Here is a 27,492-nt window from a genome sequence, read left to right as displayed (position 1 = left end):
CTGATATCAGAAGGAAAAGAGCATTCCAGACGGCCGCAGAAGCGCATCTCAAAGCACGCGCGATGCAGTCACCGAAAGCCGCCGCCGCTGATGCCAGGATGACCGCAGTTTGCGTGATGGTTAGTTAGTGAGTTAGTTAGACAGTACTGGTAGGAACCTCCTGGTTACACCAGCCCACAGGGGATTATTGTGTCTGTCGTACAGGGAGGGGCTGGGTGGGGAAGGAGGGGCTGGGTGGGGAGGGGAGGGTGGGGAGGGGCTGGGTGGGGAGGGTGGGGCTGGGTGGGGAGGGGAGGGTGGGGAGGGGCTGGGTGGGGAGGGTGAGGAGGGGCTGGGTGGGGAGGGTAGGGATGGGCTGGGTGGGGAGGGTGGGGCTGGGTGGGGGGTGGGAGGGGTGGGGCTGGGTGGGGAGGGGTTGGTCACCCCGTGGTGCCCTTATAAAACTCAACGTTTAACCTACTCATGCCGGCTTGTGCCCGCCCTCACAATCGGGCATATTTGCGGAAAACACCACACCGCCGTTGACCCTGGCCATTGACCGAGCAACCCAACGTTCCTACCAGCTCCCTCCGCAGGAATGTGTTTAGTTAGATCGTTAGTTAGTTAGTTAGTGAGTTAGAGAGTTAGTTAGTGAACCCGGAGCACTCACCTGCACGGCCACCACAGAAAGCACCTCCACCGAGATGCGGTTGAACTCGTCAAAGCACCCCCACGCCCCCGTCTGAGCCAGCCCCTTGTAGATGCTCCCGCACGACTGCACGCGGGAACACGCGGGGCAAGGAATTATTGTGAACGACAACAACAACAACAACGACAACAACGACGACAATGACAACAACAACAAACACACATTTCAGGAATCAAAATGGATTTGCATTGTGCCGCTGGGCACTTACTTGATTGCGCTTTCGAAAATTGTATTTTATTATTATTAACTCAAAGCGCCTCGCATCACGCGTCTCATCTATAAAACTACTTTAAACTATTTTTTTATTTAACCAGGTGAGGCCCCAACTGAGCTGTATAGTTCTTTTTGAGAAGCATCCTGGCGATCGCTAATGATTGCCCAACAAAGTGGCTCATCATCATCATCGCGTGGGGAATGCATTGCAGCCAAAAACTCTCAGCGTGTGACGTTGATTCTAAATGTGGAGGGAAAAACCGGAGCAGCTGGAGAAAATTCCACGCGACCACGGGAAGAGAGAGAAAGAGAGACACGCAAACTCCAAATATACAGCAGCAGGCGTCAGGGTCAGGCTCGAACCCACGACCTCCTGTACAGCGGGCGAGGGAGTTAACATCTCACCACGTTTTTTTCTTAACAGTATTCCAGTTGCTGTCCGTGGGGCTGACGTTAAGAAAAAAACGCCACTTTTTTCAAATGTTCTTGCCGTGGTTTTCACACCTGATGATGATTGCTTGTGTTGCAATCGAAACGTCGTGAGAATTATATTGTTTTACTTTTATTATTTTATTATTTCCCTTCTACGTGATGACTTTACCGAAGGAACCAAGAATATGAATCCCTGCACTCACGAAAGCTTTCAATCGAAATTCTACCTCCTTGTTGTTAATACCCACAGTAGCAATAACAATAATAACAACCAGGGCGGCCGCCAAGATTGAACCGAGAACCCCTTACGACTGGCGGCAAGGACGCTACCGCTTGGCCGCGTCACCGGCCCCAAGCTCATCCCAGACACCAAAAAGGGGGGCCCCACCCCCCCCCCCCCAGCTTCCTTCTTCGAGCAGCGTGAGCCCTCCGTCGACTTTAGCATGATGACAAATCGGACGCACGGCGGGACGAAAAGTTACTCGCACGAACCAACACGCTCGCAACCGCTCCGGAATGATTCTCGCGGGCGAAATAAACCGTTTGCGTCAGCGCTCGAATTTAAAACGACGGTGACGCGACGCTCGCTGCCCACTCGCCTTGTAGTCCATCTGTTCGGAGCAGTTGAACACGTAGACCATGATTCCCAGGGCCCGGCCCAAGTCCTTGGTGGTCTCAGTCTTGCCGGTGCCGGCCGGCCCCGCTGGCGCTCCGCTCATGGTCAAGTGTAGCGACTGGGTCAGCGTGATGTAGCACCTTTGACAGCGAGGTGGGGGGAGGGGGTGGGGGGGTCACACGCAGAGGCAAAATGGGACGTTTGTTTACTCGGGTAGAAAACCTCACCGAGTCTCAAGACTCGTTTGTCAAGGGGGTCCTGCCAAGATTTTTCAAGTCATTTGCAGGTCATATTTCAAACGCCGGTTACATTGAATCTATTTTTTTTTGCCGGTGAGTCGTACCTGTCGGTGAGCGGTGCGATGAATAGACACTGGTGATTCATACCGGTCGGTGAGCTGTGCGATGACTACACACTGGTGATGTATACCGATCGGTGAGCTGTGCGATGACTAGAAACTGGTGATTCGTACCGATCGGTGAGCGGTGCGATGACTAGACACTGGTGATTCATACCGATCGGTGAACTGTGCAGTGGCTTGATGCCGGTGAGTCGTACCGGTCGGTGAGCGGTGTGATGACGAGGCGCGGCGTGTTGCCCAGGTACTCATAGGAGTAGAGGAACTGCGCGTCGCAGATGTTGGCGTAGCAGTGCTTCCTCTCGTCGTCCCAGCGGTGACGCAGCTGGGACAGCCAAATGAACGCCTGCGAGTTCTCCACCTGCGCACACCGCACAAAGACCCCCCCCCCACCACGCCAAGTGCTGTTAGCGAGCACCTGTGAAAGGCCGGCACGGCACACGAGGGGGGGTGGCTGGCCAGCACCACGCCCGGCCGCCTTTGTCTCCCCAGTGGTGATATTTACACACCAGACACTAATTTGAGGCTGAGTCGACCTAGAGGAGGCCCAAGACCAGTTAAGATAATCGTCACTGGTGTTGGCCGTGAGCGGGAGTCGAACTCAGGTCGCCGGGTTCGTAGCGCAGCGCGCTAATCTCTACCTACACCACCGCTCCACACGCCACACACACACACATATGGAATTAGCATAAAGAATTATCAATGCAATCGCTTAAAATATTCAGCTTTAATTAATCAAGAATTATTCCTCTTCTTGCATAGCAGCTGCAGGGGGTCAAACTTGTGATCATGGGCATTAAAGTGGCCATACCCTGGCTTATAGTCAGGGTACAATGGCAGCACAGCAAGTGGGTTCATTTCCGCCTGTGCGGGGTTCAGCGTTCGCACCACCCCGTCCGTCCGTCCGTTCACAAACCCTCACGGGGTCTGCAAAACATCAGATATAGGACCACAGAGCTTGGGCAGGAGGAGGGAGGAGGAGGAGGGGGGAGGAAGAGGAGGAGGGAGGAGGAGGAGGGGGAGGAGGAGGAAAAGGAGGAGGGAGGAGAAGGAGGGGGGAAGAGGACGGTGAAGGAGGAGGAGAAAGCGGAGGAGGAAGAGGAGGAGGAAGAGGGAGGAGGGAGGAGGAGGAGGGGGGAGGAGGAGGGAGGAGGAGGAGGAGGAGGGGGGAGGAGGAGGGAGGAGGAGGGGGAGGAGGGGGGAGGAGGAGGGAGGAAGAGGAGGAGGAGGAGGAGGAGGAGGAAGAGGGAGGAGGAGGAGGAGGGAGGAGGAGGAGGAGGAGGAGGAGGAGGAGGGAGGAGGAGGGAGGAGGAGGGGGGAGGAGGAGGGAGGAGGAGGAGGAGGAGGGGGGAGGAGGAGGGAGGAAGAGGAGGAGGAGGAGGAGGAGGAGGAGGAAGAGGAGGAGGAGGAGGAGGAGGAGGGGGGAGGAGGGGGAAGGAGGAGGGGGGAGGAGGAGGAGGGGGGAGGAGGAGGGAGGGAGGAGGAAGAGGAAGAAAAAGAAGGAATCCCCGACCTTCTGCGCGATCATCTTGGTGACGACGTCGCGTGCGTGCACATCGATGGTGCAGATGGTCATGATCTTCTGGCGGTCCCCGGGCGTCAGCTGCCCGATGAGCATGGAGATGAGGGTGTTGAGCTGCGCCACCTGCTTCTTGAAGTACTCCTTGAGTGCGCCCTCGTAGCCCTCCTCCAGGCGAGCAAACGAGATGCCCACCTCCGTCGTCCACCAGATCTGCGTGCACGTGAGAGCCACCTGGCCCGGCGGAGACAACGCACGGGCAGAACCAACGCGTCGGACACCAACGAATCTCACCCGCATCAGAAGTCACAGCTATCTCACCCGCATCAGAAGGAAGTCACAGCGTCTCACCTGGATCAGAAGGAAGTGACTGAGTCTCACCTGGATCAGAAGCAAGTCACAGCATCTCACCTGCATCAGAAGGAAGTGACTGTTTCTCACCTGCATTAGAAGTCACAGCATCTCACCTGCATCAGAAGATAGTCACTGCATCTCACCCGCATCAGAAGCAAGTCACAGCATCTCACCTGCATCAGAAGACAGTCACTGCATCTCACCCGCATCAGAAGCAAGTCACAGCATCTCACCTGCATCAGAAGCAAGTCACTGTTTCTCACCTGGGCCGGATAATCGAAGAGCCACTGTTCTCTTGGCTTCTCCTCGTAAGCCACCACTGCCTCCATCATCTCGTTTCGCACCGTGTCTCTCATGCTGTCCAGCAGCCTGTTCAGCCAGACCTCCACCTGCAAGAAGAGAGTCCCACGGCACTTTCTTAATAGGCCTGCTTAGCTTAATAGGCCTGCTTAGCTTAATAGGCTTGCTTAGCTTAATAGGCCTGCTTAGCTTAATAGGCTTGCTTAGCCAGGAAAGCCTCAGGATGGTCCTGCAGATCTTCCGCAGTAGAGGGAACGATGCTGCTGCTCTGTTTGATCCCAATCGGGTAGTTTTCAGATACTGGTCCTACAATTTGGATATTTGACAAACACCAGATTGAAAACTCATTTCTTTAGAACTGCTTTTTGTGTTTAGTATTTTGTCTTTCCGCCGCACCTCCGAATAGAAGTTGGCTACGTACAGTGCGAAAGAAGTTCAACGTTCATACATACATAGTTACATTTTGCAAGCCATCCAACAAAGACGCTCGCTCAATCGCGCGCGTTCAGAAGCGCTTCTGCAGCCATCTGGAACGCCCTTCCTTCCGATACGAGGAAGCCAATGGGGAAATGCATTTTTAAATTATCTAAATTGAAAACTAATTTCTTTCAAATGGCTTCTTGTGTTTAGTTTGTTGTCTTTCACCCGCACACTCGGAATAGCACGGTTTGCTACGTACGGCGCGAAAGAAGTTCAACATAGATACGTACGGTTACATTGTGCGGTTTTTATTTGAGCTATAGGAGGAAACCCACGTAGAGCACGGGGAGAACAAGCAAACTGCATACACGAGAAAGGTAATTAAATTTTGATTTAAAGCTTTCGTGACTGCAGGGATTCATATTCATGGTTCTTTCGGTAAAGTCACGTAGAAGGGAAATAATAAAATAATATTAATATAAAAAACAATTATTTTCACCATTGGAACCTCATTTGCCAGTAAAAATATGATAATTGTTTTTTTACCCTTCTATCTGGCAACAAAACTGACATCATTTTACAAGGAGTCATGTTTGCATAGACCACAATACCTGCAGTCATAATGCAAACAAGGACAGTGCACATTATCAGAGTTATGTTGTTTGTTTGCATTATGACTGCAGGTATTGGGGTCTATGCAAACATGACTCCTCGTAAAAATGTGTCAGTTTTGTTGCCAGATAGAATGGTAAAAAAACAATTATCAACAATTATTTTATTTTATTATTTCCCTTCTACGTGACTTTACCGAAAGAACCATGAACACAAGAAAGGTAACCGAGCCGGGAATCGAACCCAGGCTCCTTGTCGCCGCGAGGTGCGAGCGTGTCGTACCGGGCCACTGCAGTCGCACGGCGCGTTGAAGGCTACGAACTCTCCCTCCTTGCTGTACATGCCGAGCCCGATCTTCGTCTCCGTGTCGCCTGGGCCCTTCTCGAACTCCATCTTGGCCATGTTGTCAAAGAGCTTCGACAAGTGGCGCTGGACCTGCGGTGGTGCGTTGCATGCGTGAGCGCGAGGTTCATCGCAGTCACAACAAATCCAAAGCACTTTTGGAATTTGCCCGCTTTTCGTTCTCGTAAGCCCGGCGCTATCGGCACGAAGGTAGGTGCCGGGGTTTTTTCACAGACACAGTCCTGCGGCCGTTTCGTAGTGCAGGGATTCCCTCTACTTACGAAAATTCGACTTACGAACTTGCAGAGATACAAACAAAGCTGTCCTGTACGTCCAGTTGCCTGTTCGGACCGAGAGTCGTAAGTTCAACCGCCGCGCAATAGATGGCGGTGGTGGTTTCTAAATCTGCAGAACATGAATAACCAGCGGCATCTACATCTACAGAACATGAAAATCAAATGGCATCTACATCTACAGAACGTTAAGAACCAGTGGCGTCTACACATGCAGAACGTGAAGAACCAGTGGCATCTACATCTGTAGCACATGAATAACCAGTGGCATCTACATCTACAGAACGTTAAGAACCAGTGGCGTCTACACATGCAGAACGTGAAGAACCAGTGGCATCTACATCTGTAGAACATGAATAACCAGTGGCATCTACATCTACAGAACGTGAAGAACCAGTGGCGTCTACACATGCAGAACGTGAAGAAACAGTGGCATCTACATCTGCAGAACACGAAGAACCAGTGGCATCTACATCTGCAGAACACGAAGAACCAGTGGCATCTACATCTGCAGAACATGAAGAACCAGTGGCATCTACATCTACAGAATGTGAAGAACCAGTGGCATCTACATCTGCAGAACGTGAAGAACCAGTGGCATCTACATCTGCAGAACATGAAGAACCAGTGGCATCTACATATACAGAACATGAAGAACCAGTGGCATCTACATCTGCAGAACGTGAAGAACCAGTGGCATCTACATCTGCAGAACATGAAGAACCAGTGGCATCTACATCTACAGAACGTGAAGAACCAGTGGCATCTACACATGCAGAACGTGAAGAACCAGTGGCATCTACATCTGCAGAACATGAAGAACCAGTGGCATCTACATCTACAGAATGTGAAGAACCAGTGGCATCTACACATGCAGAACGTGAAGAACCAGTGGCATCTACATCTGCAGAACATGAAGAACCAGTGGCATCTACATCTACAGAATGTGAAGAACCAGTGGCATCTACATCTGCAGAACATGAAGAACCAGTGGCATCTACATCTGCAGAACATGAAGAACCAGTGGCATCTACATCTACAGAATGTGAAGAACCAGTGGCATCTACACATGCAGAACGTGAAGAAACAGTGGCATCTACATCTGCAGAACACGAAGAACCAGTGGCATCTACATCTGCAGAACACGAAGAACCAGTGGCGTCTACATCTACAGTTGATTATACACCTTTTAAAGCTATTCCCCCGTGTTTAGTGTATACGCCGTACAACATGTTTCGAATCGAAGGGAGTAAAGTTGGACTCACGAACAAATCGCCTTACGAACAGACCTCTGGAACCTAACACGTTTGTAAGTAGAGGGGACCCTTACGGGAAAATGTTACTGCTGGGTGTCATCCCACTTGAGTGATTATATTATTAAAATTTGGAGCGTGACGGCCGGCACAGAATATGGCCTGGCTCTTTATCGAATTGACGTCCCGGTGGGTCTTTAACGTCCACTGGGAAGCAGACGGAGCGTATCGCATGGTTAATACACACGCCGCAGCAATAACCAGGGCGGCCTAACGGATTCGAATCGTGAACCTCAAGTGGTGAACGTGCCACTGCTGGACCATTTTAGCCAAAGTCGTACAAAATTCATCATCAACACCATAGGCCCCTGGTTCCAGCCGGTCGGCCTTACGAACTACTCCAGTGACCTACAGACTGACTCGCGTAGAGACAAACTAACTTACAGGCGAAATTGCCTCTTGCCAACAACATCTGGTAAAGCAGCGGCGTTCGTTCAACAAGCCTCGCCCTGCTGATGAGACCCAGAGGCCTGAAACCGGCGCAGAGTTTGCTCGCTTTCAACAAACGCCGCTGAACAATATCGGCACGGTGGACTAAAAATCGCACTTGATTCATGATTATCATTTATACGTGGGTCGGCTACGGAGGTCTGCTGGGCTCTCCCACCAGCTGAGGGTTGGTGCCGTTGGAGAGAATGTCCAAGAGGTCGGCCGACGAGATGAAGTAGAAGCGAGGGAAGGCGAGGCGCTTGGTGTCCAGGTACTCGGCCAGAGCCTTCTCGCACAGCGCCAGCCTGCGGTCAAAGCCACGGCAAACGAGACGAGCGAGCGCGATCGCCCACCCTCCCCCCCCCCCCGATTCGTCGTCAACAACTCGGCCTCGCGATCGGACCGTGGCCGTGGTGCGAGGACGGACGACAACCGAGCTGAACGTCGGCGGTCTGAGTGCGACGCCGCTGCAGCGAACGACGTTGCTGCGGGGCCTGGCCCAGCGACAAAGTTACGTTCTGTTCCCCTATGAAGCGGCGGTAGTAGTTGCGCTCCTGAAGAACACCGCGTCGTGGAAAAATCGCGTTGTAACGGATAATATACAATGTGGAGTAAAGCATAGTCGGCGATAACGCGTGAGATGCGTACTCAGCAGAGGTCGCAACCGGGTACCCGATACCCGTACCCTACCCGATACCCGGCTACCCGTACCCGGCCGGGTACGGGTAGCCGTTTGCGACCCTGGTGCGGCCGGGTACGGGTACGGGTAGACCGTGAGTCACTGGTGAGTCACCGTTTGTCACTCATTTCCCAACGTCTTGTCTCTTCTCACAATTCAAGTTCCTAGAATCAACCCACCCGCGCCTGCAACATGGCTTCATCCCAGAGGTCGCAATCAGGTACCCGATACCCGTACCCTACCCGTACCCAGCCGGGTACGGGTAGGGTACGGGTACGGCCGGGTACGGGTACGGGTACCCGTTTGCGACCCTGGTGCGGCCGGGTACGGGTAAGGAATCAAAACCCGTTTGCGACCTCTGTTCGTAACGCAGCGCGCTGACCGCTACACTACCTCCACAATCACACGCACGCACACGCACGCGCACGCACCTGCCCTGAATGTCCTCCAGCTGTTCATACAGCCCCGGCTTGTTGGTGGCTTCCACCACGTTGGGGGTCTTCTCTGTGTCGTACGCCCGCTCGCGGAAGTCCGCGTCGATCCCCTCGAAGCGCTTGCTGTCCTGCGATCGGGGGCCGGAGAGAGATTCGGTTATAGTGGAACCGCGTCGCTGCGAAGGAGCGGCGATCCGCAGACGAGGAGCTGGAGCTGGGACTGCTCTGAACTCCGGCATTAAACCACAGCGACCCCCCCCCCTCCCCGTATAGACTTACCACAAGGACAAAGACTTTAACAGACTCTTGGGGCAAGTGCTGTTAGCGAGCACCTATGAAAGGCCGGCACGGCACACGAGGGGGTGGGCGGCCAGCACCACGCCCGGCCGCCTTTGTCTCACCTAGTGGCGACGTTTACACGTCGCACCAGGTACTCATTTGAGACTGAGTCGACCTACGGGAGGCCCAGGACCGGTTCAGATATTTGTCACTGACGTTGGCTGTGAGCGGGAATCGAACTCGGGTCGCCAGGTTCGTAGCGCTAACCGCTACACTACCGCTCCCCATCACACAAAGACACACTGACACACAGAGACACTGACACACAGACACACTGACACACTGAGACACAGACGCACTGACACACAGAGGCACAGACACACTGAGACACAGACACACAGACACACTGACACACAGAGGCACAGACACACTGACACACTGACACACAGACACACAGCCACACAGACACACTGACACACTGACACACTGACACACAGACACACAGACACACTGACACACTGACACACTGACACACAGACACACAGACACACACAGACACACACTGACACACTGACACACACAGACACACAGACACACACGCGGGCGAGTTCCCTACAGACACCACCAAACCCCAACCAAAGGCGCGCACGCAACAGGCACACACCTCGGGCAGCTGCGAGCGGATGTCCTCGGAGCCGATGAAGATGCTCTCGAGGTGGGACCACGTGCGCTGCACCTCCAGCCAGATGGAGATGACCGAGTCGGCCGTGGAGAGGCGCCGCTGCCAGCTCGACACCTCCTCCAGGAAGAACGCCACGTACTTGGACGTCATCAGGTTCTGCAGCTGCACCTGCGGGGCGAGAAAGGAACGGCGGGGGCAGGCGGAGGAGGCGTGTGGGCGGTCGCGCCGCGGCCTTCGTTTCGGTCCGAGCGGTGCCTTCCTGAGCTTTGGAGAAACTCGACGCTTCTCTTGATTCCGTTTAGCAATCGGCTGCGAGGTTCCGCTTGCGACTGTCCCACGCATCACCCAGCCAAGGTGGACAGCCCGGATTTTAATTCCCACTTCCTTAGGGATGCTTGATGCAGTCCCAAGCGAATTGCCGCGTATCTAGCCACTACAATTCGTCGCAAGGATTGTTCCCCCTGGGCTGAAACAACAATAAGTGGTGCGTTAATTGCCGGTTAATTGTTCCATAATTACTCCCTATTTGCTCGTTAATTGCTCGTTCATTTGTCCATAATCACTCCCTAATTACCTGTTAATTGCTCCCTAATTGCCCATTAATTGCTCGTTCATCGATAGTTAATTGCTCGTCAATCGCTCGTTAATTGCTTGTACACGCTTGTGCCTCGCTGTGTCGGGTGGTGATGGAGGCCTTCCGTGTCCAGAGTCGGCAAGTAGCGGTCAACGCCACGCTAAACAACCACCGCATTGAATGCTACGACTCTGGATCATGATTTAAAAACATAACTGACTCTATAGTCATGTTTATAATGACTCGTCTGTACTGCCCGTGCCGTGTTTACCATCTGTACTGCCCGTGCCGTGTTCACCGTCTGTACTGCCCGTGCCGTTTTTACCATCTGCACTGCCCGTCCCGTTCACCATCTGCACTGCCCGTGCCGTGTGCACCGTCTGCACTGCCCATCCCATGTTTACCATCTGTACTGCCCGTGCCGTGTTCACCGTCTGCACTGCCCGTCCCGTGTTCACCATCTGTACTGCCCGTGCCGTGTTCACCGTCTGTACTGCCCGTGCCGTGTTTACCATCTGCACTGCCCGTGCCGTGTTTACCATCTGCACTGCCCGTGCCGTGTTTACCATCTGTACTGCCCGTGCCGTGTTTACCATCTGCACTGCCCGTGCCGTGTTTACCATCTGTACTGCCCGTGCCGTGTTTACCATCTGCACTGCCCGTGCCGTGTTCACCATCTGCACTGCCCGTGCCGTGTTTACCATCTGTACTGCCCGTGCCGTGTTTACCATCTGCACTGCCCGTGCCGTGTTTACCATCTGTACTGCCCGTGCCGTGTTTACCATCTGCACTGCCCGTGCCGTGTTCACCATCTGCACTGCCCGTGCCGTGTTTACCATCTGCACTGCCCGTGCCGTGTTTACCATCTGTACTGCCCGTGCCGTGTTTACCATCTGTACTGCCCGTGCCGTGTTTACCATCTGCACTGCCCGTGCCGTGTTTACCATCTGCACTGCCCGTGCCGTGTTCACCATCTGTACTGCCCGTGCCGTGTTCACCATCTGCACTGCCCGTGCCGTGTGTACCATCTGTACTGCCCGTGCCGTGTTTACCGTCTGCACTGCCCGTCCCGTGTTCACCATCTGTACTGCCCGTGCCGTGTTTACCATCTGTACTGCCCGTGCCGTGTTTACCATCTGCACTGCCCGTGCCGTGTTTACCATCTGCACTGCCCGTGCCGTGTTCACCATCTGTACTGCCCGTGCCGTGTTCACCATCTGCACTGCCCGTGCCGTGTTTACCGTCTGCACTGCCCGTCCCGTGTTCACCATCTGTACTGTCCGTGCCGTGTTCACCATCTGTACTGCCCGTGCCGTGTTTACCATCTGCACTGCCCGTGCCGTGTTCACCATCTGTACTGCCCGTGCCGTGTTCACCATCTGTACTGCCCGTGCCGTGTTTACCGTCTGTACTGCCCGTGCCGTTTTTACCATCTGCACTGCCCGTCCCGTTCACCATCTGCACTGCCCGTCCCGTGTTTACCATCTGTACTGCCCGTGCCGTGTTCACCATCTGTACTGCCCGTGCCGTGTGCACCGTCTGCACTGCCCATCCCGTGTTTACCATCTGTACTGCCCGTGCCGTGTTCACCGTCTGCACTGCCCGTCCCGTGTTCACCATCTGTACTGCCCGTGCCGTGTTTACCATCTGTACTGCCCGTGCCGTGTTCACCATCTGCACTGCCCGTGCCGTGTTTACCATCTGTACTGCCCGTGCCGTGTTTACCATCTGTACTGCCCGTGCCGTGTTCACCATCTGCACTGCCCGTGCCGTGTTTACCATCTGTACTGCCCGTGCCGTGTTCACCATCTGCACTGCCCGTGCCGTGTTTACCATCTGTACTGCCCGTGCCGTGTTTACCATCTGTACTGCCCGTGCCGTGTTTACCATCTGCACTGCCCGTGCCGTGTTTACCATCTGCACTGCCCGTGCCGTGTTTACCATCTGTACTGCCCGTGCCGTGTTTACCATCTGCACTGCCCGTGCCGTGTTTACCATCTGCACTGCCCGTGCCGTGTTTACCATCTGCACTGCCCGTGCCGTGTTTACCATCTGTACTGCCCGTGCCGTGTTTACCATCTGTACTGCCCGTGCCGTGTTTACCATCTGTACTGCCCGTGCCGTGTTTACCATCTGTACTGCCCGTGCTGTGTTTACCATCTGTACTGCCCGTGCTGTGTTTACCATCTGTACTGCCCGTGCCGTGTTTACCATCTGTACTGCCCGTGCCGTGTTCACCATCTGCACTGCCCGTGCCGTGTTCACCATCTGTACTGCCCGTGCTGTGTTTACCATCTGTACTGCCCGTGCTGTGTTTACCATCTGTACTGCCCGTGCCGTGTTTACCATCTGTACTGCCCGTGCCGTGTTTACCATCTGTACTGCCCGTGCCGTGTTTACCATCTGTACTGCCCGTGCTGTGTTTACCATCTGTACTGCCCGTGCCGTGTTTACCATCTGTACTGCCCGTGCTGTGTTTACCATCTGCACTGCCCGTGCCGTGTTTACCATCTGCACTGCCCGTGCCGTGTTTACCATCTGTACTGCCCGTGCTGTGTTTACCATCTGCACTGCCCGTGCCGTGTTTACCATCTGTACTGCCCGTGCCGTGTTTACCATCTGCACTGCCCGTGCCGTGTTTACCATCTGCACTGCCCGTGCCGTGTTTACCATCTGTACTGCCCGTGCCGTGTTTACCATCTGCACTGCCCGTGCCGTGTTTACCATCTGCACTGCCCGTGCCGTGTTTACCATCTGTACTGCCCGTGCCGTGTTTACCATCTGTACTGCCCGTGCCGTGTTTACCATCTGTACTGCCCGTGCCGTGTTTACCATCTGTACTGCCCGTGCCGTGTTTACCATCTGCACTGCCCGTGCCGTGTTTACCATCTGTACTGCCCGTGCCGTGTTTACCATCTGTACTGCCCGTGCCGTGTTTACCATCTGTACTGCCCGTGCCGTGTTTACCATCTGCACTGCCCGTGCCGTGTTTACCATCTGCACTGCCCGTGCCGTGTTTACCATCTGTACTGCCCGTGCCGTGTTTACCATCTGCACTGCCCGTGCCGTGTTTACCATCTGCACTGCCCGTGCCGTGTTTACCATCTGCACTGCCTGTGCCGTGTTTACCATCTGTACTGCCCGTGCCGTGTTTACCATCTGTACTGCCCGTGCCGTGTTTACCATCTGCACTGCCCATGCCGTGTTTACCATCTGTACTGCCCGTGCCGTGTTTACCATCTGTACTGCCCGTGCCGTGTTTACCATCTGTACTGCCCGTGCCGTGTTTACCATCTGTACTGCCCGTGCCGTGTTCACCATCTGCACTGCCCATGCCGTGTTTACCATCTGTACTGCCCGTGCCGTGTTTACCATCTGCACTGCCCATGCCGTGTTTACCATCTGTACTGCCCGTGCCGTGTTTACCATCTGCACTGCCCGTGCCGTGTTTACCATCTGTACTGCCCGTGCCGTGTTTACCATCTGTACTGCCCGTGCCGTGTTCACCATCTGCACTGCCCGTGCCGTGTTTACCATCTGCACTGCCCGTGCCGTGTTTACCATCTGTACTGCCCGTGCCGTGTTCACCGTCTGCACTGCCCGTGCCGTGTTCACCGTCTGCACTGCCCATCCCGTGTTTACCATCTGTACTGCCCGTGCCGTGTTTACCATCTGCACTGCCCGTGCCGTGTTTACCATCTGCACTGCCCGTGCCGTGTTTACCATCTGTACTGCCCGTGCCGTGTTCACCATCTGTACTGCCCGTGCCGTGTTCACCGTCTGCACTGCCCGTCCCGTGTTCACCATCTGTACTGCCCGTGCCGTGTTCACCGTCTGTACTGCCCGTGTCGTGTTCACCGTCTGTACTGCCCGTGCCGTGTTTACCATCTGCACTGCCCATATCGTGTTTACCATCTGTACTGCCCGTGCCGTGTTTACCATCTGTACTGCCCATATCGTGTTCACCATCTGTACTGCCCGTGCCGTGTTTACCATCTGTACTGCCCGTGCCGTGTTTACCATCTGCACTGCCCGTGCCGTGTTTACCATCTGCACTGCCCGTGCCGTGTTTACCATCTGTACTGCCCGTGCCGTGTTTACCATCTGTACTGCCCGTGCCGTGTTTACCATCTGTACTGCCCGTGCCGTGTTTACCATCTGCACTGCCCATATCGTGTTCACCATCTGTACTGCCCGTGCCGTGTTTACCATCTGTACTGCCCGTGCCGTGTTTACCATCTGCACTGCCCGTGCCGTGTTTACCATCTGCACTGCCCGTGCCGTGTTTACCATCTGTACTGCCCGTGCCGTGTTTACCATCTGTACTGCCCGTGCCGTGTTTACCATCTGCACTGCCCATATCGTGTTCACCATCTGTACTGCCCGTGCCGTGTTTACCATCTGTACTGCCCGTCCCGTGTTTACCATCTGTACTGCCCGTGCCGTGTTTACCATCTGTACTGCCCGTCCCGTGTTTACCATCTGTACTGCCCGTGCCGTGTTTACCATCTGTACTGCCCGTCCCGTGTTTACCATCTGTACTGCCCGTGCCGTGTTCACCATCTGTACTGCCCGTGCCGTGTTTACCATCTGTACTGCCCGTGCCGTGTTTACCATCTGCACTGCCCGTGCCGTGTTCACCATCTGCACTGCCCGTGCCGTGTTTACCATCTGCACTGCCCGTGCCGTGTTTACCATCTGTACTGCCCGTCCCGTGTTCACCATCTGTACTGCCCGTCCATCGCTCTTCAGCAACCGTGCGAGCGAAGACGATTCGCGAAGTCGTCGATAAACACCAAAGGGCGATCGATCGATCGCACGAACGCCCCTCCCCCCCTCCCCCCCCCCCACCTGGTTCTCCTCCAGCGTCTCGATGAGCTCCTCGTCGGAGCGCAGCAGCGGCACGGCGGTGCGCGGGTGCGGCTCGTAGCCGAAGCTCATCTGGCCCCAGGTGGAGCGCAGCTCACGGAGCACCTTCTCCATGCCCATCTCCTTCACCGCCTTGTCCACGATGGAGCGCACCTCGTCCTCAAACGAGTGCAGGTTCAGCTGCAGCAGGTCGGCCAGCGTGGTGTCTTCGTCCATCGAGAAGCGCACGCCCGTCGCCTGGGGGCCGCGCGACGCGCGAGACGGTGGGAGGTGGGGGGGGGTGAGGTGACGCGGGCGGAGAAGTTACGTACGGACGGGATGGGTGAAAGTAAAAGGCAAATGAGATCTTCTTGGTTCTTTCGATAAAGTCACGTAGAAGGGAAATAATAAAATAATAAAAACATAATAAAATAATTCTCACGACGTTTCGGCCACAACTTAAGCAGCCGTCTTCAGGTGGAGAACAGGTCTGTCAAGTAGACAGAGTCTGAATGTGTCTACTTGACAGACCTGAAGACGGCTGCTTGCGTTGTGGCCGAAACGTCGTGAGAATTATTTTATTATGTTTTTTTTATTTTATTATTTCCCTTCTACATGACTTTACCGAAAGAACCAACAAGATGAATCCCTGCAGTCACGAAAGCTTTAAATCGAAAGGCAAATGAGATGTGACAACACGTGACAAGGTAAAGTAAATTTCGATTTAAAGCTTTCGTGACTGCAGGGATTCATCTTCTCGGTTCTTTCGGTAAAGTCACGTAGAAGGGAAATAATAAAATGATAAGAATAAAACATAATAAAATACAATTCTCACGACGCTGTCTTTCCAACAGATCTGTTCTTCACCTGAGGACGGCTGCTTCCGTTGTGGCCGAAACGTCGTGAGAATTGTATTTTATTATGTTTTATTTTTATTATTTTATTATTTCCCTTCTACGTGACTTTACCAAAAGAACCAAGAAGAAGGTAAAGTAAACAAAAAGTCGATTTAATTAAGTAGAACGTTTCGTCTATATTTATTTAAAGTTGCGCATTTTTACATGACGTCACATTTCGCAACTCCCCCCCCCCTTGTCACACATCGTCACAAATATCTGACCCCCCCCCCCTAGTTGCGTGACGTCATTTATGGACTGTATACCAGGCGAGGTAGTTAACAATATGAATGTACCAGCAAACTGTGCGGTAGTTGATAATTGGTTCTTTACCCTTCTATCTGGCAACAAAACTGACACCTTTTTACAAGGAGTCATGTTTGCATAGCCAAGTGCCCAGCCGCACCCACCTGCATGAGCTGCTGCCAGTGCCGCTCGCGAATCGCTGGGTTCTGCAGCTCGGCGACGGCTCGCAGCGACGTCATCATGTTCTTCACCTCCGAGTCGAGGCCCGAGAAGGCGTCCCATGCGCGCGTCTCCTTGTCGAGCGCACGGAGGTCGCGCGCGAACCGCTTGCACTCGGCGTCCATCGCGTCCACGTCCAGCTGCCGCCACCTGGTGTCGCGCCAGTCGCCCACGCTTGACCGCACCAGCGCCGTCACGTCCCACAGCTCCCGGAGGGCGCGAGCCTCGCGGCGGCACTGCCGCAGCTGCCGCGCGTCCGGCACAGCCACCTCGAAGAGGCCGGCCGACTCGGCCAGGCTGGCCAACGACGCCTCCATGGAGGACAGGTCGCGGTTCCAGGTGTCCAGCAGCGGATAGGGCTTGGCGCAGTCATAGCTGTGGGTGGGTGGGCAGGGATTTGAGGGTCGCGGCTCGGATCGGCGCGATGCGGCGGAACCAAGTTTGCGTTTCGCGTGCTCGACAGCGCTCAATCTCCGACTCAGAAGTAACGCGGTGGCAAGATGTTAACTCCCTCGCCTGGTATACAAGAAGTCGTTGGTTCGATCCCGGCCATGAACGACTGCTGTATATTTGGAGGTTGCATGTTTTGCCCCGTAGGGTCGTGTGGATTTTTTCTCCGGGTCCTCCGGTTTTTCATTCCACATTTAGAATCGTTTAGAGTATTTGGCCTCTTCTTGGTTCTTTCGGTAAAGTCACGTAGAAGGGAAATAATGAAATAATAAAAATAATAACATTTTATTTTTTTATGTTTTATTTTTATTATTTTATTATTTCCCTTCTACGTGACTTTACCGAAAGAACCAAGAAGATGAATCCCTGCAGTCACGAAAGCTTTAAATCGAAAAGTATTTGGCCTCCGCTATAAATGTCCATGCTGTGACGAGCCGCTTAGTTGAGCTATCATTTGTGACGGCCAGGTCGCCTCTCTTTTAGCCCCGCCCCCCCTCCCAATACGTTCCATTCATTGGCTACCACATTCTGATAAGCTCCTCCCCCCTCCTCCCCCTTAACTTGTATTTAAGAACTTGCATCTTGGAATCCCTGCCTCACTTGATGCAGCAAATCTGGCTGTGACGGTCCCACCTGATGACGGAGACTTGTGTTGCCTCCGAAACGTCGTGATTTTTATTATTTTATTTTTATTAATTTAAATTTCCCTTTTTTTACCTACGTGACTTTACCGAAAAAACTAAGAGTATACTTACCCAGTAAAATAAAAAGTTTAGTTTCAGTATTAGGACGAAGAATCCACCCCCCCCCCTCCATCGCTCACCAGAACGGCGCCTTCGCTCGGAAGCGCTCGCGGAAGCGGTGCTGCTCCACGTCGAAGGCGGCGCACTTCCTGCGCAGCACGGCCACCTCGGCGGCCTGCAGCGGCGCCACCTGCTGCTTCATGGCCACCGCGCCCTTCTTCAGGTTCGTCCACTTCTCCGGCAGCTCCTGCGGCCGACGCGCGGTACGCACGCACACGCAGAGGGAGGGAGACACAGAGAGAGCGGTGGGGAAGTGGTCGTTGTTAGTGGCTACGGAAACTTGCAGAGCAGCCTGGGGCACCTCAGCTGATGTGCTGCGAAGTGTCGCCCCTCTGTCGCCTACCAATTAATCTCCTCGGTGGCCGAGGACTGCACTCCGGACTCCTCTGGGAGCTCGTAAAACAAAAACTGCCAGATGCACAACTATATAACGCGACGCGCATCCGTCACCGGGAACACAAAACCGCTGGGTGCACGATGAACCCTATTTCCCATTCCGACGACGTACGTGTACGTGCACGTACGTCATCAGTTTTTTATTCTGATTCGTACGTCGTCGTATAAGTACGTCGACGAATTTGTACGTCGTCGGAACGGAATCGAAAGAAAAAGTACAATAACTTTATTGGTACCGAGGCTCCCACAAGGCCATGCGTGAGGGCGCGGGGGCACAAATTTGCGCCAGCTATCATAGAGCGCGGTCGTGTCGCTACAGTTCTCTGCGGTGAGCATAATGTCTTTAAAAACAACGACGCCACTACGCTGAACCGCTCGCACGTTCCCAGATTCAGAGGACAGTCTCGGAAAGGGAAAGCGTTAAGCGCCACACCACGGCCACGGGTCTATCGGCGCTGATATTGCCGTTATTGACGCTCTGACCCCTAGGCCCCGACTGGACACCTGTGAGAAAGAGCTTCATAGCTCACCGGATTCCTCACGCGGTCTAAATAAATATTCCGCTTCCGATACCTCGAGCTGCCTGTAGACGTCGTCTGGAAGCTCCTGGTCGTACGACTTGAGGAGTTCGATGGTCTCCTTGAGCGGCTCGAACATTGCGTCCGTGCTCGCCTGCCGCTCCTTGACGGCCATCAGGTGGCCCATGACGTCCACCAAGGCGTGGTAGTCGCCCTCCTTTATCTTCTGGCCCAGGCCCTCCTCCTTCTCCTGCACAAACTGCTCCAGGCCCAGGAGGCTGCGACGAGAAGGGGTGGGGGGGGGTAGTAGGCAGCGTTCGAGAACCCAGTCTCGTTCCGGTTGGCCGGTCCAACCCCGGATTCCAACGCAGGTTCTCCCGCACCGCCGATTAGCGCGGTCGGCTACGTACGGAGAAGAACAAGTTCAACATACGTACTGGAGAAGCCACTGGAGTTGTGCACTTTTAAATCATCTAGATTTAAAACGAATTTCTTTCGAACTGCTTTTTGGTGTTAAGTTTGTTGTCCCGCCTCTGAATTTCTGATTTGCACGGTTGGCTACATACGGTGCGAAAGAAGTTCAACATACAAAGATCCCCCGAGTAGCCTTAACAGACTGTTGGGGCAAGTGATGTTAGCGAGCACCTATGAAGGCCGACATGGCACACGAGCGGGTGGGTGGTCAACACCACGCCCGGCCGCCTTTGTCTCCCCTGTGGCAATGTTTACACACCGCACCAGGTACTCATTTGAGGCTGAGTCGACCTAGGAGAGGCCGAGGACCGGTTCAGATAATCATCGCCGGCGTTGGCCGTGAGCGGCAATCGAACCCGTGCCGCCGGGTTCGTAGCACGATAACCGCTGCCCTACCGATCCCCGTACAAACACATATCGCCGCTACCACCACCGCCACCGCCAAACTCAAGGCCACCGGGGGGCCACAGCCAAGCAACGTCTCCACCCACCTGTTGGTGACGTGGTCGACCAGGTGCTGCTTGAACATGAGGCTCCAGCGCTTGATGATGTTGAGCAGCGACGCCTTGAAGGGGCGGGCGTCCACGCGCAGCCACCCCTCCGCCGTGGTGGACGGCTCGAGCCGCGACGCCTCCTCGTGCAGCCGCTCGTAGCTGTCCACCTGCTCGCGGAACTGCGCCAGCGTCGGGGGCTGCTCCATCACGCCCGCTGCGTGCCCCTCGTCGTCATCCGCCGTCCTGCCGCGCGAGTGGCGGGGGGCGGGGAAGAGGGGGGGGGGCGCCACGGCGGCAACAATTCCTCAGCGTCGTCGTCCGTCGTCATCGCGTAGTGTTTCTACCGTGCCGCCTCCCGTGCAAGATGTCAGTCTGGTGTCTCGAGACGTGGGTTCCAACCGGATCTTTCGCAGGGCAGCGGCCCACGGAAGCGGATGACAACAGAGCTACCTCCGAAGTCCCTTCAAGTGAGCTTTGGTTGATCCGCACACAGCGGAGGGCCGAGTGTTTAAACGTCGAGAGGTGACGCAATATTGTTACACGCGCAGGTCCACGCACCGCCGTCCGTGGACCTGCGCGCGAATCGTCGCTCCCGTCGCACCTGGCCGAGCGACGGTCGCCCCGGCGCGTAAACGATCCCGCCCGCCCGCCGCCAAACCCTCGTCGACTCACGTGTGTGCCGTGGCGAGCATCTCCACCTCCTCGGGGGTGAGCGCGTGGCCGTAGAGCAGGAACTGGCGCAGGTATTCGTGCCGGTCGTCGGCCCAGAGGTGCGCGTACGTCGCCAGCGTCGCGCGGTACTCCAGGCAGCGGGCCGCCGCGGTGCGCACGCGCCGCATCAGCTCGTCCCGCATGTCAGCAAGGTCGACCATGTCCTCCATGTCCGCCTGTCGACGACAAAGGCAGAGGCCCCCCACCCCCATCGTCAACCGGGGCAGCGGCGGCGGTGGCTTACGCCGCTTTGGTGACAGCGGTGAGGGTTGGTGGATCGCCGCACGAGGGTCGTGAAACTCCCTTCCCCCCACGGGTGGGCGTCGAGGAGGCGCCTTGCCGCGGCTCGCCAGGACAAGGCGGTACGGCCAAAAGTGTGGACGCCCAACTTCTGTCCATATGTCATAGAGCGTTTCCCCCTCGCACGTGTGTGTTTTCTCCGGGTGAGCCGGTTTCCTCCCACATGTATGCACGTATGTTGAACTTATTTTGCACGGTACGTAGCCAACCGAGCCAATCGGAGGTGCTCGCGTAAACACTCATTAATTTGCCGATAACATCTTAATAATCCAGGATAGCAGAGCTTGGGCGGGCAATCGTTGGCACCTGCTCACTGCATGGCTGCCTTCTCGCTTGCTTACGCTTCCTTTGCGTCGCTCTCTCTCTTCAAGAGCAAGCGAACACTGTGCTGAGCGTAGCAAGAAGAAACAAACAGATAAAGGCACAGCACCGCAATTGCCCGCTCAAGCCCCTGGTGCCGGACGGGGCTTGTGCGCTGCGGCGGGGGAGGGGGGTGGGGGAAAGGGGGACACGTCTTCGGCGCGACGCCCCACGCTGCTCGCACCTGGTAGTGCGGGAAGCTGCTGTGCGCGGCGAGGCGCGGCACCAGCGACGAGACGCGGTACACGTCGTTCACCAGCGCCTCCACCAGGTCCGCGAGGCCGTCGCCGCTGTCCTGCTCGTCCAACGACGGGCTGAACACCAGCTCGGGCGCCACCAGCTCCAGCCGCACCTTGAAGAGCGGAGCGCCGCACGTCCGGGCATCTGCGCGACAACGTTTACAAGTGGCAACGTTTACAAAAGGGTCAATCCGCCTACCGCCACGTGGTGATGCTACATCGTCGTGCAATATATTGGGCACCACGGTGGTGAGATGTTAAGTATACTCTTAGTTCTTTCGGTAAAGTCACGTAGGTAAAAAATGAAATAAAAAATAATATAATACAACAATGAAAATCACGACGTTTCGGAGGCAACACAAGTCTCCGTCATCAGGTGGGACCATCACAGCCAGATTAGCTGCATCAAGCCTTGATGCAGCAAATCTACGTGACTTTACCGAAAGAACTAAGAGTATGAATCCTTGCAGTCACGAAAGCTTCAAATCGAGATGTTAACTACCTCATAATAAACGTTCTTGGGTTAGATCGCGTTATTTATAAATGTGTCTTAACCCTCCACCGCCCAACACGGTCAATCAGCAAAAAAATGTCACGTTGAAAAAAGACATAGTTCACTACTTTAAACCCAAAAATGTTTATTATGAATAATATTGGTCGCGAAAGCCTACGTGTTAAACTGTTAACTACCTCGCCTGGTATACAGGAGATCATGGGTTTGATCCCGACTCTGACGCCTGGTGCTGTATATGTGGAGTTTGCGTGTCTTTCTCTCTCTACCCCCGTGGTCGCGTGGATTTTCTCCGGGTCCTCCGGTTTTTCCCTCCACATTTAGAATCAACATCACACGTTTGGAGTATCTGGCTGCAGTAAATTTCCACGTGACAAGCCACTTCGTTGAGCTATCGCTTGAGGCCAGCTCTGCGGGCCTTAACTGGTGACTTGAAACAATAGTTGAATAGCTTCAGTCTCTCTCACCCATGTTCTCGATGAGGAACTTGAGCGAGCACTCTATGGCCGTGAAGAACCCATCCACCACCATCTCGTCCACGTACTCCACGTACGCCTGCCACTCCTCCGAGCTCGCGTCCGCTTGCAGCAGCTCCAGGTTCTCCTGAGAGACAGCGGCCCCCGCGGGCACGACGGCCGGGCAGCGGGAGGGCACCGTTAAACCCGTGTGTCCCGTTGGCGGGCGTCGCTCGCTCTACATCGGCGTTTAGCGGCGCGCTCCGCAGGACTCCACGGGAGGTGGGAAAATCGCCGGCCTAATTCGCGGCCTTTAGCCCACAGAGAGAATTCCACATTCCCATGGCTGTTGACTTCGCGCAAGGAGGAATCCGTTTCATCGGCCTCCGTGGAACGAACGGCACGATTTGAATTTGCGGCCCTCCCAGTTTTCGAATCACTTTCTCCAAGCCCAAATAAATGGCCGCATGTAGCGAAACGCTGAATTAATGCGTTGAGCATTGTTATCTGCCTCGCCTGGCGTGCAGGAGGTCGTCGGTTCGAACCCAACCCTGACGCATGTATATTTGGAGTTTGCGTGTCTCTCTCTCTCTCCTCTTGGTCGCGTGGATTTTTCTCCGGGTTTTTCCCTCCACATTTAGAATCGACGTGCGTTCGAGAGTATTTTTTACCGCTGTAAATTCCCACGCGACGATAAGCCACTTCGTTGAGCTATCATTCGTGATGGCCAGGACGCTTCTAAAAACGAGCTCTCTATATACACACAATAGAACCCCTCTTAACGACGGTAATTGGCTCCACGAAACCGGTCGTTTGGTGATTTGGTCGTTAAGCGAGTATAGGAAATACACGTCAAAGGATTAATTCGTTCCGATAGCATCAAAAGTTACACTTTATCAACCAAAAAATAAACTTTAAATTTAAATAGATATGAATACATAATGATACTAACAACATTGTAAACACATAACATTAAAAGAAACATAGTTAATCAATGCATCAATTAATATTTACTGTACCGACAACAACCAGCTGTTAATAGGGCAATGGTCAATAAGCAAAGACATTGGGCTCTATGGAGGCACAACACCACTATACACTACACTATACACTACACTACTATACACTACATTTTACACTACGCTATACACTACACTACTATACACTACACTATACACTACTATACACTACACTATACACTACACTACTATACACTACACTATGCACTACTATACACTACACTATACACTACACTACTATACACTACATTTTACACTACGCTATACACTACACTACTATACACTACACTATCCACTACTATACACTACATTACTATACACGACACTACTATACACTACGCTACTATACACTACATTTTACACTACGCTATACACTACACTACTATACACTACACTATACACTACTATACACTACACTATACACTACACTACTATACACTACACTATGCACTACTATACACTACACTATACACTACACTACTATACACTACATTTTACACTACGCTATACACTACACTACTATACACTACACTATCCACTACTATACACTACATTACTATACACGACACTACTATACACTACGCTACTATACACTGCCTCTATGGAGGCCCGTTGTTAAGCGATCAGTCATTAACAGCAGTGGTAGATAACAGGGGTTCTGCTGATTAGCTCAGCGGGGCCTTACATGGTAAAATATAACAAAAAAAAGCTGCACTTGAGTTTCGGTTAACCCGCGTACCTTGAGGAGCTCGTGAATCTTGTGGCCCGAGTCCCGCAGCGACTGGTACCGTTTCTCCAGCCGCTCCTTGCGATCGTCCAGATTGAGGAGCGTCTCCCTCTTGCCTTCCTTGCGCTCGAAGACGGGCGACACCCAGGCCTTCATGAGGCCGCAAGCCACCTCCACGTTCTCCTTGGCCCTCTGCGTGCGACTCTCCAGGCCCTTGACGAGGTCGCGCGTCGTCTGGATGTACTCCCACACGCCTGGCGGCGCGTGGACACGTAGCAACAGGAGCGGCGTCAGTTTGATCACGGGCGGCCGAAACCGTGATTTAAAATACCGACTATTTCCCCTACCTATACAGTCTACATAACCTCGTGCCACGGCAGCTCTCTCGCCTTCTTCAGCAGTTGTTTCTTGCTGCAGTTGTCCCACCTGATGACGATTGCTTGCGTTGCGATCGAAACGTCGTGATTTGTTTCATTTTATTTCCAACTACGTGACTTTACCGAAAGAACCAAAGAGTATAAACAAAATTGGTTTTTTACTATTTCTGTTTCACAACGAAAGGCCCACTGAGCTATGTAGCACTATTTCAGAAGCCACCTGCCCGCAAATGATGGCCCCAACAGAGTGGTTTATCACGTGAAACTTTAATAGCAGGCAAATACTCTCAACGTATCTTTCCAAATGTGGAGGGGAAAAACCGGAGGAACCGTAGAATAATCCACACGACCACGGGGAGAGAGAATAAGCAAACTCCAAATATGGAGCAGGCGTCAGGGTTGGGATCGAACCCACGACCTCCAGGCGAGGTAGTTAACATCTCGCCACCGCGGCGCTCATGAACACCTGCGTCACACAGCCACCCCTACTCGGCGACTGGAACGCAAACGTGACCGGCGCCGCACCTTCACTCTTCCAGCAGAGCATGCCCTCTGCCAGCTCCAACTTGTCGTCCATCTCCTGGAGCTGCCCGGCAACGAGAGGCAGCTCCACCTCCAGCACGGAGCGCAGCACCTTGTTGTACCAGCCGACCGTCAGCTCCAGGCTCTCCACGCACCTGCACCCCGAGCGTCCCAACGTGGCAGAGTAAAGGTGCGGCCCTGCAAGTGCTTGCGCGCACCGCTGCTGGAGGAAGGATCTCCACTACGGCAAGCCACGAGAGAGGCTTGCTGGAGGGTGTTTTGGCCTACTCTTCCACGCTGACCAGTGGTGGACCTTCCGCCACCACTACTGGCGGAAAGACCGCCACGAGAGAGGCTTGCTGGAGGGTGTTTTGGCCTCCTCTTCCACGTTGACCAGGCATCCCAACGGAAGAATATGTGGCAGTTACCCACAATTTACCCCACCACCCGCGGCTAAATGCGGTGCATCCGTGTATCCTAATGGATGGAAAGAGGTGGGGGTTGTTTCATGAACTCGCTAATTTCTTCAACTGGCACACCGGAAAATCAAAGTGGAAACCCCTGGGTTGCAAGTGACAGAACCTCCTGAAAACTGGACCATGTGCGCCGGTGATGCTTTTCCAGGTTAATATAATTGGCATCATTATTTCCTCGAGGTCACTTTTATCCTCTAGCGCTGCCCCAAATATCTGCAAATTGATCCGCAAATCGACGCGCCCACCGATCACCACGACCGCTCTACAGCTAACCAGCCTGGCCGCTCAGCCGTAGATCGAGCGGCTCATAGTCTGAAGGTCGCCAGTTCATCGTCCCTCCAAAATGAGTCCCGCTCTGTGGGGAGGTGAACAGTGGTTGTCCTGTGGGTAGACTCGCCCTACCACAGGAATGTGGAATTGCCACCACTGGTTCTGAGACGGGCACCGCCTCCATACTCATTTGACTTTTTGTTGACTATTCGATGCTGTTGCAGGGAGCGGTAGTGCAGCAGTTAGAGGGCTGCATGAAGAACCTGGCAAACCCAGGTTCAATTTCCAGCTCACGGCCACCACAAGTCACGATTATCTGAACCGTTCCTGACTCGCCCGTTAGGTAGACTCAGCCTCAAGTGAGTACCTCGTGCAGTGTGTAAACATCGCCACTCGGGAGACAAAGGCGGCCGGGCATGATGCTGCTAACCACACATCTCAACTCGTGTGCCGTGCCGGCCTTCATAGGTGCCGCTCGCGGACAACACTTTCCCCAACAGTCTGACGAGGCTACACGGGGGATCTTTCTCTTTGCTGTCGCTGGACAGGCATCGGGCCGCCACTCACCGCCGCAAATCCTCCCGCCCCGCGTACAGTCTCTGCGCCTCCTCCGGCACCGACTTGAGTCCGCCAAAATCTTGCTCCCCTGCCAAACTACCACCGGCGCTGCCAGCGCCGCCGCCGCCGCCACCGCCGCCGCCACCGCCACGGGCCAACAACTCCAGGTACCGCACCTCCCGCAGCACGGCCACCAGCTGTGGAGGCACACAGTTTCAGTTTTTCCGTTTCAGTTATTTGGAATAACCCTGTGAGCCATTCGGCTCTTGATTCGGGTGCAACCGCAACAAACAATAAAATTACAAGATACATTTAAAATTGACTGTACGCAAATTGAAACATCCCCTACAAAAACGATAAAAATCTTCCAGAAAAAGCACCATTTGTTTATGCTGCGGAATGGAGGCAGGGCCTCAACAACACTCTGCGAGGGGCGGCGACGCGACCCCAGCGGTCGCGTTCCTGCCGCCCTGCCGGTAGAGGCTCGCGGGTTCGAGCCCAAGCGGCCGCCCTGGTTAACGATGAAGTACCCCGCACCGCCTGCTTCCAAGCGGAAGACACCAGCTCGGAACGAGCCATAATTTGCCGAATGTGATCAATTATGACCTAAAAGATTACTTAATCGGGCAAAGCCACATGGCAACATTGCTCCCTACTTGCCAATTAATTCCCGCAGCTGCGTTCGCCTTGTACTGCGCAGAGACGGCTGCCACTGAGGGTGCCCCCCCCCCACTCACAAAACGGAGGCTCCCTTAACGGCCTGGCTTGGCAGATCGATCGCTTGTTTGCTCATTTTCTTTTCAATCATGCTGGTGTGGGATCACATGCCTGAGGGTTGAAGTTGACCGATATGAGGCGAGTCTCGGGGTCCCGGCAGATGAGCGGCTGGGACAGGTTGAATTCCGACCTCTCGCCCACGGACTGGGCCCACTCGGCAAAGAGGCGCTCCTTGTACCTGAGTCGCGCGCGCGGACAGACACCATCGGCTCGAAACTCCTTCGGCTCAACAGCTGCACAGCGGGGGGCGTACCGTGCCAACATCGGAAGGGCAAGCGACGGAACGGGAATCGAGCGAGCACGCTCAGT

General features: G+C 54.3%; 1 protein-coding gene across 1 annotated transcript in view; it reads right to left on the bottom strand.

The window, feature by feature from the left end:
* The window catches only part of DNAH9 (dynein axonemal heavy chain 9), a 98,308-nt gene that overhangs the window by 53,354 nt on the left and 17,462 nt on the right, over positions 1-27,492 (bottom strand). Inside the window, exons 13-33 of the mRNA XM_078618661.1 lie at positions 27,235-27,361; positions 26,416-26,603; positions 25,106-25,257; positions 24,216-24,457; positions 22,470-22,605; positions 21,437-21,636; positions 20,554-20,768; positions 19,879-20,124; positions 18,969-19,191; positions 18,020-18,186; positions 16,692-17,121; positions 15,389-15,643; positions 9,946-10,131; positions 9,000-9,130; positions 8,068-8,194; positions 5,795-5,947; positions 4,444-4,569; positions 3,821-4,060; positions 2,508-2,668; positions 1,933-2,089; positions 650-754 (exon numbers count right to left, since the gene is read on the bottom strand). Of these exons, the coding sequence (XP_078474787.1) occupies positions 650-754; positions 1,933-2,089; positions 2,508-2,668; positions 3,821-4,060; positions 4,444-4,569; positions 5,795-5,947; positions 8,068-8,194; positions 9,000-9,130; positions 9,946-10,131; positions 15,389-15,643; positions 16,692-17,121; positions 18,020-18,186; positions 18,969-19,191; positions 19,879-20,124; positions 20,554-20,768; positions 21,437-21,636; positions 22,470-22,605; positions 24,216-24,457; positions 25,106-25,257; positions 26,416-26,603; positions 27,235-27,361 (3,967 nt within the window). The remainder of the gene's footprint in view (positions 1-649; positions 755-1,932; positions 2,090-2,507; positions 2,669-3,820; positions 4,061-4,443; positions 4,570-5,794; positions 5,948-8,067; positions 8,195-8,999; positions 9,131-9,945; positions 10,132-15,388; positions 15,644-16,691; positions 17,122-18,019; positions 18,187-18,968; positions 19,192-19,878; positions 20,125-20,553; positions 20,769-21,436; positions 21,637-22,469; positions 22,606-24,215; positions 24,458-25,105; positions 25,258-26,415; positions 26,604-27,234; positions 27,362-27,492) is intronic.

The sequence above is a fragment of the Lampetra planeri genome, chromosome 58 (genome assembly GCF_965212315.1).
Source record: "Lampetra planeri chromosome 58, kcLamPlan1.2.h2, whole genome shotgun sequence".
NCBI lineage: Eukaryota > Metazoa > Chordata > Hyperoartia > Petromyzontiformes > Petromyzontidae > Lampetra > Lampetra planeri.
This window is presented reverse-complemented; position numbering and strand designations above follow the sequence as displayed.